Source organism: Camellia sinensis, chromosome 2, assembly GCF_055761805.1.
Source record: "Camellia sinensis isolate YWXY chromosome 2, ASM5576180v1, whole genome shotgun sequence".
Taxonomy (NCBI): Eukaryota; Viridiplantae; Streptophyta; class Magnoliopsida; order Ericales; family Theaceae; genus Camellia; species Camellia sinensis.
The window spans coordinates 120004682-120020914 of record NC_138962.1 but is presented as its reverse complement, the minus strand read 5'-3'; the positions used below and the strand labels follow the sequence as shown (position 1 = coordinate 120020914).

The following is a 16233-nucleotide window of genomic DNA, read 5'->3' as shown; positions in this document are numbered from 1 at the left end:
TCTGGTTTGAGTACTAACTCCGGATAAAAAGTTTTGCTCCTGAATTGGAGAATGTGAGAAAAATTCAAGCCCATTCTGAAGTGCCCAAAAATTGCTTCTATAAATTTTTCGTCATCCTTCTCAAGCTCAAGGCATGCTTAAGAGCCCGATACTAACTTTTGAGTTGGCATTGAATTACGGCTCTCTTTTGTTTAGGGGTGAGATAGGGGCATGCTTTCTCCACTTTCCTTACTTCCTCAATCAATTTTTCCTTCCCCGTCCTTTTACACCATTGGTCATAAACTTGTGGGTCAAGCAGTTCAATGTGTTGATCTTCTTGGAAACGGTAATAGTCCCAGTGGTCGTAGTACCAGACGTTTAATGGGTCACTGGCCATCCTATGTCAAGGAGAGGGGATCAATTATTAGTTTTCTTTTAAGTAAATTTTAAAATAATAGTGTTATAATAATACACTAGTGTATAGGAAAAAGTAACTAAGTCGCAAATCGGGTTACGTAGGTTGAGGGTTGAACCTAAGCTCTGATACCAAGTTGTGACGGCCCAATTTCTACTCCAAGGGCTAGGGTAGCGTCACTAAAGAGTCCCTTGGTCAATAGCCAGGTAAGATCCCAGGAAGGTTGGAGGAGTCAATATAGCCTCCCTTCCAAGTCCAACCACCTTAGATAGCAAGCTATCTTTTTGACAGATCTTAAGAGGTATTAACGCAAGGTCTCATAAGTAACACAGAGATAGTCATAGGATTACAAAGATATATAAGAAAATAATAATTACAGTGTTTCAAAACTTGAATCTCAAAATGAGTTCCATTACTATTAGTCTATTACATTCCAAAAAGCACGAACAAATTCATAAGCAAAATGGCTTCTAATTTTTTCTAAGGCAAACATAAGTCTTCAAATGTCGCTGGCTCTTCGTCGGCCTCGTATGTTTCATCGATACCTGACATGAAACGCCATGAGTTTTGAAGGCCCAGTAAACGCACACACACCCCGTCCATTTTTCCTAATTCAATACACAATGACAATTATAAAAATGGAGAAAGAAACATGATATTCAAGAAAATAACAAAGGTTACAAGGCTAGTTGTTAGTAAACTAGAAATCCCCCAAAGAGACTTCGTTCTCCCAACCACAAGAATCAGACACGGATTATTCGGTATGTCCACGCTTTTGCTGCTTTGTTGCAGAACTTACCTTGGATGCTACCAACAGTTATCTACCAACAGCTATCTACCGTGTAGCGCCAACCACAGGGCCTCAAAAGAGATGGTAATAATAGGCCTTGCCCAAATCCCTCCTTACACCAAAATATCTAGGGTCCGAATACAACCGCTCTGTTCAAGGGTTTCGAAAGAACCACTTGCTCAAGATTTTACTTCCAAGGGGAGCACGTTCCATTAATTAATTCAATTTGAACATAAATTTATCTCATAACAATAGTCATGTGATCGAAACTCCATTAGCCACCTCATTAAGTTTTCCGTTGAGATTAACATTTTAAGTTGGTTAGTACAAGCAAGTAACAAAGGAATAAATTTACATAGATGTAAGCATCATCGAAGGACTAAAATAAAAGGTATACATCCATGACATATGTAATATCATACCAAGACATGATTATATATTAAGAAGCATATTCATGAATACAAGAGCATCAAATACCAATGCCAAACAAAATTTCCAAATTCAGTACTACTTAAAGATTAAAATCAAAAGGGCTATTTCAAATTTTTCCTGAACTCGACCTTCCTATGGTTCATAGAGAATTTAATCTAGTTTTCAGAAGATGTTTCGGAAATGGAATAGCTTATCTAGATTTTTGGTTATTTAAGAAACGCTCCAGCGGTGTCCAGAGTCATGAACCGTTACGAAAATCGGATTTTCTTACAAACCACTCACTCTTTTTCAATGAAACCAATTTTCATTGAAAGATAACACCTTAAGTAAGATTTTTGGCATAAAATCGAGATCCATAAAATTTTTCTACATTTTTCTAGAATTTTTGAAAGTTGGCTGTAAAATAGATTTTTCATGCACAATACTCAAAATAAGAAGATTGGTGAGAAAAGAGGTCAATTAAGGGAAATTTTTCACTTCTTTTGTAATGAAAACATACTAAATAATGTAATAATAACTCAAATTTTTATAGTGGTGGTATGCCATTAAAAAAATGTGAGATGTGAGAAGAAAAAGGTACTTTTGCATCTATTAAGAGGAAATATGAATAGAAGAATAATCAAAGCCCAATTCATCAACTTTGAACACTTGAATACCATTACAACACATCTGAAAATATTATATTAAACCTCTAATAATATGTATTTGAAAAAGGAAAATGAAAGAGAGAGTTGTATTATGACATACTTGAGGCTTGGTTGATTAACTAGCATGACCTTCTCTTTTTTTCCTTTCTTCCACCAAGCTCACTCTCTTCCCTTCTCTCCCTCTTAGCTGAATGGGTGTTTGTGTGTATATTCTTGTCTGAAAAATGATAAGGGAGTGGTTGTTTTTAGGGCAAATTACATAAATAGTCCCTATAGTTTGGAGTTTGTGTCACTTTGGTCCCTGACTTTTCAATTGTGACACATTTGACCCTGAATTTTGAATCTTGTTCTAAATAAGGACAATTGAAAATATCATTAAATTTTTCAAGGGTAAAATTGTCAATTTGATAAAATATAAACTAATTTGACAAAAATAAATATCAAACAAATATTTTTGAATTTTTAAAATTATTTCTACCCACTAAAAATAAAATTATGTAAAATTGATAAATTTTTTAGACATTTATTTATTTTTTTACCAAACTAATTTTTATTATGTGTTTGGATGATAATCATATAAAATTAATTAAATTAATTTTAAAAAATTAATCATGTAATTTTTATTAATTTTACATAATTTTATCATTGGTGGATAAAAATAATTTTTTAAAAATTAAAAATATTTTTTTGACACTTATTTTTTTTCAGATTAGTTTATATTTTATCAAATTGATGATTTTACCCTTGAAAAATCTAATGATATTTTCAATTGTCCTTATTTGAAACAAGATTCAAAATTCAAGATCAAATGTGTCACAATTGAAAAGTCAGGGACTAAAGTGACACAAGTCCCAAACTATAGGAACTCTTAGTGTAATTAACCCTTGTTTTTATAATAAAATGTGTGTAAAAGGTCCAAAATGCCCATTGATTGGAACAATGTTGAGAAAAGCGCGCCTAGACGCACGCCTAGGCGCAAGGCAAAGTGAAGCGCAAGCTGTGTGTCACGACCCAAACCCGCCCCTATGGGTTTAGCACCGTAACCGGCCAGTAATCCGTGATTACCGAAGGCCTGGTTAACAGTAATGACAGTAATACAGAGTAAAGGGGCTGGCGGAAGCCAAAACAGTAGATAAAAGATGCCCAATGAGCTGTGACAATCTGGATGCAAAAAGACTTTTTATAAACATGCCACACCTGATAACCAAAACATATGTACATTCAACATATATACAAACATCCATGTCAGGGACCAAATCCCTAACTATAACTGTACAGTCAAGTCTTAAACATTTATTACAAATCAGAACCAAAATGGTGAAACTGAGACACCCCAAAATAGCCTTAGCCTGAACAGACTCAGAACCTCGAGGTGAGGCACGGTGGTTGGCTTGACAAAACGGGAGCTTAACTTGACGCTCATAGCATCGGTCTGGTGCCTGGACACCTACATATAAATATAAGCAGTAAGCTAAAGCCTAGTAAATAACAGTTATGTAAAGAGGTTAAGAATAAATGTCCTTTCAATAATTAAACAGTCATATTAGTCATTTAGAAACCAAAGCAGTCATATGTAGTACATCCAATAGCAAAACTGTACAGCAGGTCTTAATAGACCGAACAGTCAGTTGATGGCCATCATAACGGTAAACAGTAGCAGTTCCAACATGGGAACTGATAGAGATCTCTATAACAGTAGCAATAACAGTAACAGTAGGTTGCTATGGATGCCACGAGTACAGATTACAAATAGGACAAACATTCATTCATTGAACAATAACATTTCAATAAGCAGTACAATTGATCATTCAGAAAATAATCATAATTGAACATATCTTTACAACATTGTTACTCACAGAGCACTGGGCAATAAACAAGCTAACGAGCGTCCTTGGATGCCAACCCTACAGAGTAACAGAACGAACACACACTCGGGATCAATAACTTAGTCCCTAACTATACATGGTGTGATTCTATAACATTATCCTCATTAAGATGTCTTAAACTTGGCCTAGGAATGCCTAGGATGGAATGAGGATGCCAAAATGCACTTTAAAACACTTTTTAAATTTTTGCTGAAACAGGGGTCTCGCTCGAGCGTGGCTTTCTACGCTCGAGCGAGCGTGCCAAAACAGAGGGGTCGCTCGAGCGTGGACTTCCTCGCTCGAGTGGTCTGTAAAAATGCAAAAAGTGCTGGATGTTGAAAATCTTCGCTCGACACTCGCTCGATGCTCGCTCGAGCGTGAGACACAATCCTCGCTCGAGCGTAGGTTTCTTCGCACGAGCATGTGTCTGCGTGCACCAAAAACCTGAGAGCTTGCAATCTACGCTCGAGCCAGCATTCCTTCGCTCTAGCGGAGCTCTGAACAAAATATGGTTGCTCGAGCGTGGAATCCTTCGCTCGAGCGTGGAAGCCAAAATCTAGAATTTCCAGATTTGCCTCCCAAGCTCAAACCAAGCATTCAACACTTCAAAACTCAACCTTTTGGGCCCGTGTTCTGGAAAACACTTGAAAACTCATACTATAACATATTTTGTAGATCAATTTTGTAAAATCAAGCCCAAAGGTAAGCCAATTGAACACAATTCAAAGAAACTATCATAAACTAAGCAAGAACATAACATGCATGAGTTGTAATGGACTCCAATGCTCCAAATCATGATCAAATGTAAGATTGAGCTCAAAATCAAGGTGAATTCATGGACTACAACCAAAGTATGGACTTGCATGTAAGAATTTCATGAAGAACAACTTCAAAATGTTAGAACATGTACATGCATGCATGAATTAGCTCACAATTCAACTTTTTAAATTAATTCTTGACTTTAAACTCTAAATTTTCCATGAACCATGCAAGAAATAGCTTAAATTCACAATTAAGAAGATGATTTCCTTACCTAGGTCTTGAATTCCAAGTATGGAAGTCTAATTTTGCAATCACTCTTCAAGTCTTCTAATTTTCCAAGCTAATTCTTGTTGAAACCAAACTTCTCCTACTCTCCCTCTCTTGCTCACGGTTTTGGTCTCCAAATGGATGAAGATGATGCATCAAAATGATATAAAATCAATCAATGGCCTAAAGTGCCCACTAAATCGCAATTGTGTAAATAAAAGCCAACTAATGTAATACAACTTTTAATTAATCTAGTTTAATCATTCCAAATCGACCTTCAATTAAACCTACCATAAAATCACATAAATTCTAATTAGCATAAAACACTAATCAATTTCTGGTTCGGTCACCGATAAGACCTTCAATTCGCAGTTCAAAGTTAAAACATGAACAGATTCATTTAGAAATCAAACAGATAGAAATGCATTCAAAACAATACACTCATACAATCAGTTCAGAATTTCGTTCTTATCAGTTACTTATCATGCTTAATCATAGATTAGCACTAATCAGAGGTGAGGGTTGTCACAGTCTCCCCTCCTTAAAAAGAGTTTGGTCCTCCAAACTCAGAGTACCTTCACATTGGAGGAACATTGGATTCAAAGGGAACAATTCAGGATACCGTTTCATCATATCGTCTTCCCTTTCCCAAGTGGCATAAATGCCACCATGGTTTTGCCAGTCCACTTTCACTAACGGAATTTCTTTATTCCTCAATTTCTTGATTCGTCGGTTCACAATCTGAATAGGCCGTTCTTCATAAGTGTAGTCATCACTTAGCACTACACGGGTAGGCTCAATAACATGGAAAGGATCCCGAAGACGGGTGTTCGAATGGCTCTAACCACAGAGGATTACAACTCATACACAATATGACCCAGATACGACTCAAATGAATCCCTAATCTATGTCGTCTCTTCCTCTCTCGCCTTAGACTTTGACTTCGACTAGGCTGCTAGACTTCGACTTCAACTTCGACATTTCAGGTGTACTTCAACTTCTTCTTCTTTTCTTCTAGTTCGCTGTGTGAATTTTTTTTTTTTCTCTTTTGGTTCGACTTCTTCAGCTCTGTCTTTTTTTTTTTTTGGGCTTCTTCTACTTCGACTCTCTCTCTCCTTCTTCTTCTTATTCTTCTTTTGGGCTGCTTGTTTGTCTTTGTCGACTGCTCTATTTTTTTTTCTCTTCTTCGCTGCTTCGGTGGTCTTTCTTTTTTTTGGGCTTCTTCGACTTCGACTCTCTCTCTCTCTCTCTCCTTCTCCTTCTTCTTTTGGGCTGCTTGTTTGTCTCTGTCGACTGCTCTATTTTTTTTTTTTTTTTTGTTCAATTATGCCTTTGAGTCTCTGTTAGAAACCAAAAAAAAAAAAATACCAATACAAAATAAGACTTATATTACTGATTCAGATTGATTAACTAAAAAAATACACTTAAAAAAATTACAAATAATTAATTAATACATTGTGTTGTTGGTGTTTTTTTTTTTCCTTTCCCTGTTAAGAAAAAAATTACAAATAATTAATTCGTCACACATTACATTACATTGAAATTATTTTCCATTTATTAAATTTGTTGTGTAGAAAATGACATCGGAAAGTAATAGAAAGATCCGGCATAGTAACATGCCCGTTTGGTAGAGGAAAATAATTTAAACAAGTTTAAGTATAACTTTTGTGGTAAAGCATCAAATGGAGGTGTTTATCAGGTGAAACAACACCTCACGGGAGGTTATAGGAATGTCACTGCTTGCCCGAAGTGTCCACCTCATGTAAGAGAAGAGATTAGAGAGTTCATGTCAAAAAAAAAGACACAAAAAGAAGAAATCAACATGTTATCTGATTTCGATGACATGGACATGGAAGATGAAGATGAAGATGATGATGTTGTTGAGATCAATGTCAATCAACGCCGTAAGTTGACAAGTAGCAGCCAAGGTTCATCCAAATCCAAATCAAAAATGCCAAAGAGAAAAGGGCCTATGAATGTTTACTTCACACCAAATCCTAAATCAATGGTGAAAAATCGAAGAGATCAAGTAAAAGGGAAGCAAACCAAAATTGATGCGAATGACCCTTACAAAAAGGAAATGAGAGCTCGGGCAGTGCAAAGATTTGCAAGGTGGATGTATGATGCTGGTATCCCTTTTAATGCAGTAAATTATGAGAGTTTTAGACCAATAATTGAAACCATTGGGCAATATGGTCCCAGTATGAAACCACCAACTTACATGAAGTGCGGGTTACTCAACTAAAAAAAGAGGTGAAACATACTGAAGATTTGATGAAGAATCATAAAAAAGATTGTGCAAAATACGAGTATTCCATAATGGCTGATGGCAGGACTGATAAGAGAGGAAGGATATTGATTAAATTTTTAGTTAATTTTCCAAGAGGAATCATGTTTGTTGAGTCGGTTGATGCTTATAGCTATTCAAAGGATGGGCAGAAACTATTTGAATTACTAGACAATTTTATGGAGAAAGTTGGAAAAGAGAATGTGGTGCAAGTTATCACCGATAGTGCTGCAGCTAATGTGTTGGCAGGTAAGAATATTTCTCCCTTCCTTACGTCAAAATTATTTACTCATAGTTTGTTTTGTATTTAAAATTTAAAACCTTAAAAATAATAGTTCTTCGTAATTGTTACATTATAGGGAGGTTTTTGGAAGCCAAGTATGAACACTTGTATTGGACACCATGTGCTGCTCATTGCTTGGACTTGATGTTAGAAGACATTTTCAAGATACCTCGACTGAAAAAGACATTTGAAAGGGGTATTGCAATACATGGCTACATTTACAACCGGCTTACGTTGCTAAACATGATGAGGCGCTATAAAAATCTGAAGAATTTGATCAAGTTTGCAAAAACTAGATTTGCAACTGCCTTTTTGACTTTGTCTGGGATGCATCAACAAAAAAACATTTGAAAAAGATAGTCACTTCTGAAGACTGAACCTCAAGCAAATGGCAACGGAGCCACAAGGTTAAAGAACGACACAAACATTGTTGATGCCTTCATTTTGGAATACTGTTGTGTTTGCCCTTAAGGTCTCGGGTCCTCTCGTCAAAATGCTTAGATTGGTTGATACCGAGAAGAAACCTCCCATAGGATACATTTATGAGGCAATGGATAGGGTAAAAGAATGCATTGCAAGTTCATTTGATCATAAAGAAGAGAAGTATAATGAAATCTTCGAAATCATCAATAAAAGATGGGATGTCCACTTGCATCAGCCTTTACATACAACTACGCACTTTCTTAACCCAAAATCCTTTCACCCAAAAGCTTTAGAGGTGCAAAAAGATCATGAAGTGATGAATCGATTTTATGAATGCATGCAAGGGTTGGTCCCGGATGTCACTGTTCAAGATTTGATCACTAATGAGATGAATATTTATACGAAGGCTGAGAGTCTTTTTGGCAAGCCTATTGCGATTAGGCAAAGAAATACAAGGGTACCAGGTAATATATTATAGACTCATAGAGTTTATTTTTAGTAATACTTTTAGTAAAACTCAATACTTGGTAACAATTATTTCTAACTAGTGATTATCGCAACTGATTGGTGGGCATCATATAATTCTAAAACCCCAAACTTGCAAACTTTTGCCATAAAAGTCCTTAGTCTAACATGTAGTTCATCGGGTTGTGAACGAAATTGGAGTGTATTTGAACATGCGAGTATTTAACATTCTAACTAATTTTTTGTTGAATTCAAATATTTTTTATTCTCATTATATATAATTTAATATCGTTTTTAATACTTGCAGCTTCATAGCAAGAAAAGAAATAGATTGGAACAACAACTTCTCAATGATTTAGTGTTTGTCAAATATAATAGAACATTGAGATTTAGGTATGACATGCGCAACACTCTTGATCCCATATCTTTACAAAATATTGATGCAAGCAATGAGTGGTTGCTTGGGAGGATGGATGGAAAATCAGATGAAGATAATGAGCCAGTGTTTCATGATGATAATGGCTTGACGTGGGCCACTGTTGCTAGAGCTTCTGGGGTAGAAGAAAGTAGCCATGCAAGTAGAGCAACAAGTTCACGCTCAAAGGCACAACCGATGATATCTAAATCATCAAGATTAACTCTACTTCAATTAATAGATGAAGAGGAAGCGGGCTCAGATGACACAGAGGAGGAAGATGTTGACGGATATAAATCAACTAATGGAGAAGAAGAGGATACTATGCTTGCCATTGATGTTGAGAATGATGATTGACTGACCGGCCTAACCTATCCTTTCTTATGATATTGATGCTTTTAAGTGTTAAGACATATATTAGTATTTGTTGGATATTTATATTTTGAATGTTTAGTATTTATGTTTTTTTTTATTTTATTTTATTGAATGTGGATTATTTTATCTTTGAAAATTAGAATGCTATGTAATATGCACTTTCATGACTTTGAGAATTATTCTATAATTTGTCTTGAATCTTGATTACTTTTTATTTTAAAAAAAATTTGTCTTAGTACTATGAATGATTAGTCTATGTTATTTTCTATTTTTTACTAAGACGCAGCCTTACTTCAATAAAGCCAACACCTCGCCTTGCGCCTAGGTCCCTAGAGACCTTCAGCGTCTTAGTGCGCCTTGAGCTTTTAAAAACACTAAGTTGGAATTGGATTGGATATTTTGGATTTAATTGGAACTCAATGGAATAGTAAATTATTAGAGGTTTTAATTATGCAATTAGTCATGATTTAGCTAGGCCTTGGTTATGATTGAACTTAAGGTGAAAACATGATTCCATGTTATGATGTGTACCAGAACACTTTTTTATGATTTCTTGGATTATGTTTGAAAAAGATGTATCAATTTCTCTTTCCAAGGGTGGCTGGCCATGTGCAAATAATTTTAGGAGATTTTTGTTGATTTTCTTGTGTGCAATTATATATATAAAGATATTTTGTGTATAAAATTATTTATTTAAGAAAGGTGCACGTACATATATATATATGTAAAATAGTTACTAGTTTAGAGTCAAAATGTGGTTCAAGAAAAACATAAGGGCCAAAATCTTAAATTATAAATTTGAACATTTAACAAAGTGTAGTATATAATTTATTTAGAAGTTGAAAATTTAATTCCATTAAAATTTCTTTATTTTGATTTAAACGGCGCAATTGTAATAAAAACCGAAAACCTAAGGTTTCTGTGTGAAAAATACATTTAGAAAATTAATTTAATTATTATTAAGATTTTAGAAATGGTTCTTGAGTTCTTAAGTTCAATCAAGATTTGCGAGTTTTCAATTGGTGCGACTAGCTAAAATTGAAAACAAATAAGGAATCAAGAGTATCTATTGAAATAGTTCAAAAGTAAAGCTCAAAATAAAATTACAAAGGTCAAAAGCCTCATAGTTAAATAATTAATATTAACATGTAGAAATGATTACTATGCTATTGGGGCCGATTAGGGTTTTTATGGGCTTCAATTCACAAAGAAGAATCCATTTGTTTCCTCTCAACCCTCACCACCACCAAACACAACCCCCATCATTTATATAACACACACAAAAAAAAAAAAAAAAAAAAAAAAAAAAAAAAAAAAAAAATTCCGTTCTACTTCAAATCAAAGCATAAAAGAAAACAAAAACAACCATGCCATTCAGATGTTCTATTCTCTGCTCTCTTTCCTCAGTACCTGTAGTGAGCAGGCTTGTAAGGACCCTCAACCGGAATGCTAATGTAATCAGCCTGGTCCTTGGTGAGAATGGTGAGCTTAGCTCCGAGCTTACCAAGGTGAAGTGCTGCGACCTTCTCATCAAGGTGCTTGGGCAAAACATACACCTTCTTCTCATACTTGCCAGTACTCTTCTCCTTCCACAGCTCAAGCTGGGCAATCACTTGGTTAGTGAAAGAGCAAGACATCACAAAGCTGGGATGCCCTGTGGCACAACCCAAGTTCATAAGCCGCCCCTCAGCCAAGACAATGATGCCTGACTTGGTGTCGGGGAAAACCCACCTGTCTGTTTGGGGCTTAATCGTGATCCTCTTCACACCCGGGTATGTCTCAAGCCCATGCATGTCAATTTCATTATCAAAATGGCCAATATTGCAGACAATGGCGTTGTTCTTCATCTTTCTCATGTGGTCAACCATGATGATGTCCTTGTCGCCAGTGGCGGTGACAAAGATATCAGCTTCTGAGACCACATCTTCGAGGGTTAGAACTTGGAGGCCCTCCATAAGAGCCTGAAGGGCACAAATTGGATCGATCTCAGTAACGATCACACGTGCTCCAGCTTTCTTCATTGCAGCGGCGCAGCCCTTGCCAACGTCACCATAACCACAGACAACAGCGACCTTTCCACCAATCATACCATCAGTGGCTCTCTTCAAACCGTCAGGGAGTGAGTGGCGACAGCCATACAAGTTATAAAACTGTTCACATAAAGAACAAAAAGATCATTGGAGTGAAATCAAGAGTTCAAAATCAGTGATTTTTAAGATAAGAAACTACATGTTACTTGAAAATACAAGATCAGCTACTCAAAATTGTAGTCAACAAGCAGTAGAAGAAAAGGGTTTCCAAAATCTCAATTTCAAATCCAAGAGTAGTCAAAGATTACAAATTTATTAAACATAATCAGTTAGATCAGTAAGTGAGTAATAGTTGGGGCAATTCTCAGAAAATGAAACTCAATTCTGTTAGATAATTGAGATAGAGTGAACTGAATCAACAGTTTGTAGAAATACAAGTATGATTCACAGAAGATAATAGAACAAACTGAAAGAATCAACAAAAAGACAAAATCACTAGCAGTATATTCTTTATTTGTGAATATGTGAAGCTTAGGATCTGAAGCAAAAATGTCAACAACAAAAAAAAGCATAGATTAGATAGATCTAGATTTTAACAAACCAAGTACGATATACAGATCACAGAGCGAATCTATCATTTTCATTTCAATAAAAACTGAGAACAAATCTAGTAAAATCAACCCAACAAATCCAAAATCAGATCAATCTACAAAACCGAGACTGTAAATCTCAGATCTACACTTGTAAATTGAGATATAATTTGTTAAAATAAAGAGATTGAAAAACCAGATCAAAGAAGTACATGAACACACACACTGCTGTCACTTTCAGATCTAACAACTATAAATCTCAAATCTGAAACAGACCCAACTATAAATGAACAAATATAGATCGATACCTTGCTCTTGGTGACGGAGTCATTGACATTGATAGCAGGGAATAACAAAGTTCCATCAGCCTGCATCTGATAAAGCCTCTTGACACCAGTAGTCGTCTCCTCCGAAACTCCAACCAATCTCTGCTTCATCTTGTGATACCTCTTGGGATCAGTCTTCAGTCCATCCCTAATAATACTCAACACGATCTGAAACTCCGCGTTGTCAGTAGAGCTCGGATCTGGAACCTTCCCACTCTTCTCAAAATCCTCCTCCGCCTTCACCCCCCCATGGATCAGCAGAGTGGCGTCACCGCCGTCATCGACAATCAGATCGGGTCCGCCGCCGGGGCCCCAGTCGAGGGCCCGCTCCATGCACCACCAGTACTCCTCGAGGGTTTCTCCCTTCCAGGCGAACACGGCGGCGGAGTCGCGGGCTATAGCGGCGGCGGCGTGGTCCTGGGTGGAGAAGATGTTGCAGGAGCACCACCGGACTTCGGCTCCCAAGGCGGTTAGGGTTTCGATGAGGACGGCGGTCTGGATCGTCATGTGGAGCGAACCGGTGATGCGGGCGCCCTTGAAGGGTTGTGATGGGCCGAACTCGACCCGGCAGGACATGAGACCCGGCATTTCGACTTCGGCGAGCTCGATCTCGAGGCGGCCGAAGTCGGCCTGGGACATGTCCTTGACCTTGTATTCACGGCCTGTGGTGGTCTTCTCTGCTATGAGAGCCATGTTTGTTTAAAAGCAAAAACACACACAAAAACAAGTGTGAGTGGATAATATTCTCATGTTCCCTCAACTAAATAATCTCAAACTCAGGGATGTGCCAAACCTTTGGAGTTTTGCCTCCAAGCTTACACGTTTGAAGGGTCATTGTTGAAGACCGTGGAAGTAATCGATTGTCCAACATGAAGGCCCTCCCTTCAGCGAGACAAGACCGTGGAAGTAATCGATTGTCCAACATGAAGGTCCTCCCTTCAGCGAGTCCGGACCGTCGCCAGCCAAATTCTCTGGTCAAGGGTTAGGATTTGACTACGTCACTTAAGCCAAGATCTACGACTTAGATGCTAATAAATGAAAAAAATTGAATTTATTTCATTCAACACAGCAACAACTTCTCTCCCATTGGCCTCACTTTTTCCCTTCCTCTTTGAAGCTTGGGTGAACGACGATCGGCGAAGTCAGCGGCGAACATCAATAACGATCGACGGTAAATTGAAGCCGGCAGCGAACATCAATGGTCTCTCCCTCTCTCCTGTTGTCTTACTCCGAAGATTTCAACTGTTATTTCAGCCGCCGATTTCGCCCTCTCTCTCTCTTTCTTACTTCGAACATTTAAGCCGCGATTTCAGTCGTGAACAAAGCTCCGGCGATCCTGCAAACCAGAGCTGCACTTCATCAAACTGAAGGTAATATTTTTTTTCATTAATTTTTCCCCAAATAATCTGTCATGTTCAAAGTTGGCATTTTTAAAACTTATAGTTGATGTGTGTTTCCTATTCAAAGCAATTATGATTGATAAAATGCCATTTTCATTGTTTAATAGGCCCAAAAAAAATAAAAAAATAAAAAATAAACGTAGAGGCAGAATGAAAATGGCAGAGAAGAGACTGAAAACATTGGACTTGATTTTTTCAATTTTTATGCCTACATTTGATGGTTTGGCGTAGGATTTCTGAATATACATATATATATATATATATAGTGTAATCTATAATGTGGTTCTGCAAGATCATTTTTTGAAACTAGCATAGTTATTATTTCTTGGTTCTTATTAATTGGTTCCAAAAAAATAAATTAAACACTTCAAAGCAGACCTTCAAAACAATTATGATTGTTCTTAGAATATAGTGATTGAGCTGATATTTTGCTGCTGAAATGCTGTTTTGGTGCTGAATTTGTGTTGCTAAAACACTGTTTTGGTGCTAAATTTTTGCTGTTTTTCAAAAAAAAAAATTCAAGGTTTGGATGGCTACGAAGAGGTGGAAGGCACTTCAAATTTCAAGCATAGGAGATGCCTCTGATGTGTAGCAGCAACACACCATCTATTATGCATTTATTATGTTTTTGTAGTGAAGCTTCACAGTCGCAACACAGCATCTATTATGCCTCTAATGTACAGCAGCAACATAGAATTGTCCCACTGGCTCACAATGCGTCTATTATGTTTTTGTAGTGAAGCTTCACAACAATAGTAAAGTTTATTGTTTGCTATAGTTAGAATTAATTGAGATGAGATTTGAAGAATGGCGAAACTAATCTCTTTTTTTTTTTTTTTTTTTTTTTGCCTATGAGTATTATGAATGAATTTTAACTAGCAGAATGTGGAGTTAATTGGGTTGAAGCCTGGTTCTTTGAAATTCAATTTAGTTGTTGTTCATGGTATTTAACATTGTTGTTGCATCACACTTTTTGAAGTATTAACATGGCAGCATCACACTTTTTGTAGTATTTAACATTGATGTTGCATGGTTTTGAAAAATACTCAAAAAGCAATAAAGTTTTTACATATCTACACTATATGTGCAAATATCTATATGAGTGGAATTGAGAAAAATAAATGGATTGAATCACTTGATATGTACACACTTCTCTAAAAAAAAATTTTACTGTCATCTCATTGGAATTACAAGGGTTTGTTTTTGTTTTGTTTGGAATTACAAGGTCACAAGCAGGTCACTTTGCACAACTCTTAAACAAATAAATCATTCAGTGTGCAATGCAATTCTTCTTATTTGAGGCAATGTCACAAGCCATTACATTCAACTCTTAAACAAATAAATCATTACCACTTCATCAAACAAAAAAAGCCATTGCATTCATTACCACTTCAACAAAATGGTAGTGGTCCACCCATACATTACTTATACATTCAACCTACAATACAAGTCATACTCATTCTACCCTACATTACATACACTATTTCGGTTGACTGAGAAATCTTAACCATAGCTTTGTTGCTACATCGACAATTGCGGTTGTCAAATCTAACTTCATGAATGCTGCCCATACTTGCACTTGTGCTTGACATTGACATTGACATTGACCTATAAAAAAATATCAAATAGTAAAGCACATCAAGACAGCTCTCAGGAAAATTTGTTTACAATTTGACTTATCTTTAGTTTAGACACCAATCAAAAGGAGTAATATTTGCCTCATGAAATAATATGTTAAAACAAAGGCACAAGTAAAATAGGATGCAAGGCAAACAAGGCAATACACTCAAAATATGCATATTTAAACAACCATTTTAATCCCAGTAATTGAGGAATACACCTTCAAACAAAATCAACTAGCCAGCAAACACACTCAAGCATCTAATGAATTAATTTCACTTTCACTACTACAAACCATTTACCTTTCAGAAAACTTGTTTAGAGAAGCAATGTGATCAATTAATTTTGCAGCAAACCATGAGAAAGTTGTCAATGCAATGCAAAAAAGCTCAGCAAAACTATACAACTCACAAGTCAACTACTATTGTACATAGAAATCATGATAGAATCCAAAATTGATTATGTAATATGAATGCATGATAGAATCCAAAATTCAAGACTAACTTGACAGGTAGAATAGTTTGACATAGAAATCTTGGTATGCCAGAAAACTACGACTATTTTCTGAACAACAATGCTAAAAAAAAATTCAAAAATAATTTTGTCATAAATGCCATGCGAAACATAGAATGTTCCATACAGATTATCTCACATTTTTTTTTTGTAACCCCCAAAGAACATCAAAAAGATTTTTTTTGGCATTCATAGTCTGCAAAACAGCAAAATGAACATGTATAGCCTATTTCATGAGTAATATAAACATGTATAGATTTTTTTGTCATTTATAGACTCGATAAGTGCAAAACACCAAAAGATTTTCCTTCATTTTCCATTTCACTAAACATTTCAACCTAAAATGATG

The 16233-nt window shown here is 36.1% G+C and overlaps 3 protein-coding genes and 1 long non-coding RNA gene across 4 annotated transcripts; 3 read left to right on the top strand and 1 right to left on the bottom strand.

The window, feature by feature from the left end:
- Positions 1–7476: 7476 nt before the first annotated feature.
- On the top strand, positions 7477–8078 carry LOC145818982 (uncharacterized). Its single transcript, XM_082912957.1, has 2 exons — positions 7477–7693; positions 7804–8078. Exons 1-2 carry the CDS (start codon positions 7477–7479, stop codon positions 8076–8078), a joined length of 492 nt encoding a protein of 163 aa, XP_082769083.1.
- Positions 8079–8220: 142 nt separating this feature from the next.
- On the top strand, positions 8221–9387 carry LOC114302882 (uncharacterized). Its single transcript, XM_028247962.2, has 3 exons — positions 8221–8614; positions 8699–8817; positions 8923–9387. The coding sequence occupies exons 1-3, from the start codon at positions 8221–8223 to the stop codon at positions 9385–9387; spliced, it is 978 nt and encodes a 325-aa protein (XP_028103763.2).
- A 1121-nt stretch (positions 9388–10508) lies between these two features.
- Positions 10509–13883, bottom strand: LOC114302872 (adenosylhomocysteinase-like). The gene is made up of 2 exons (XM_028247948.2): positions 12334–13883; positions 10509–11555 (listed from the first exon to the last, which is right to left on the bottom strand). Exons 1-2 carry the CDS (start codon positions 13042–13044, stop codon positions 10809–10811), a joined length of 1458 nt encoding a protein of 485 aa, XP_028103749.2. The 5' UTR covers positions 13045–13883; the 3' UTR covers positions 10509–10808.
- Positions 13583–14559, top strand: LOC114302873 (uncharacterized). Its single transcript, XR_003643544.2, has 2 exons — positions 13583–13721; positions 14275–14559. It is a non-coding gene; the product is annotated as an uncharacterized LOC114302873 (long non-coding RNA).
- Positions 14560–16233: the final 1674 nt, after the last annotated feature.

Coding starts and splice junctions, on each gene's coding strand:
- LOC114302882 (XM_028247962.2), top strand. CDS start 8,221: ATGCTTAGATTGGTTGATACCGAGAAGAAACCTCCCATAGGATACATT. Junction 8,615..8,698: donor AAGAAATACAAGGGTACCAG/GTAATATATTAT, acceptor ATTTCTAACTAG/TGATTATCGCAACTGATTGG. Junction 8,818..8,922: donor GTTGTGAACGAAATTGGAGT/GTATTTGAACAT, acceptor TAATACTTGCAG/CTTCATAGCAAGAAAAGAAA.
- LOC114302872 (XM_028247948.2), bottom strand. CDS start 13,044: ATGGCTCTCATAGCAGAGAAGACCACCACAGGCCGTGAATACAAGGTC. Junction 11,556..12,333: donor ACTCCGTCACCAAGAGCAAG/GTATCGATCTAT, acceptor TTATGTGAACAG/TTTTATAACTTGTATGGCTG.
- LOC145818982 (XM_082912957.1), top strand. CDS start 7,477: ATGGCTGATGGCAGGACTGATAAGAGAGGAAGGATATTGATTAAATTT. Junction 7,694..7,803: donor TGCAGCTAATGTGTTGGCAG/GTAAGAATATTT, acceptor GTTACATTATAG/GGAGGTTTTTGGAAGCCAAG.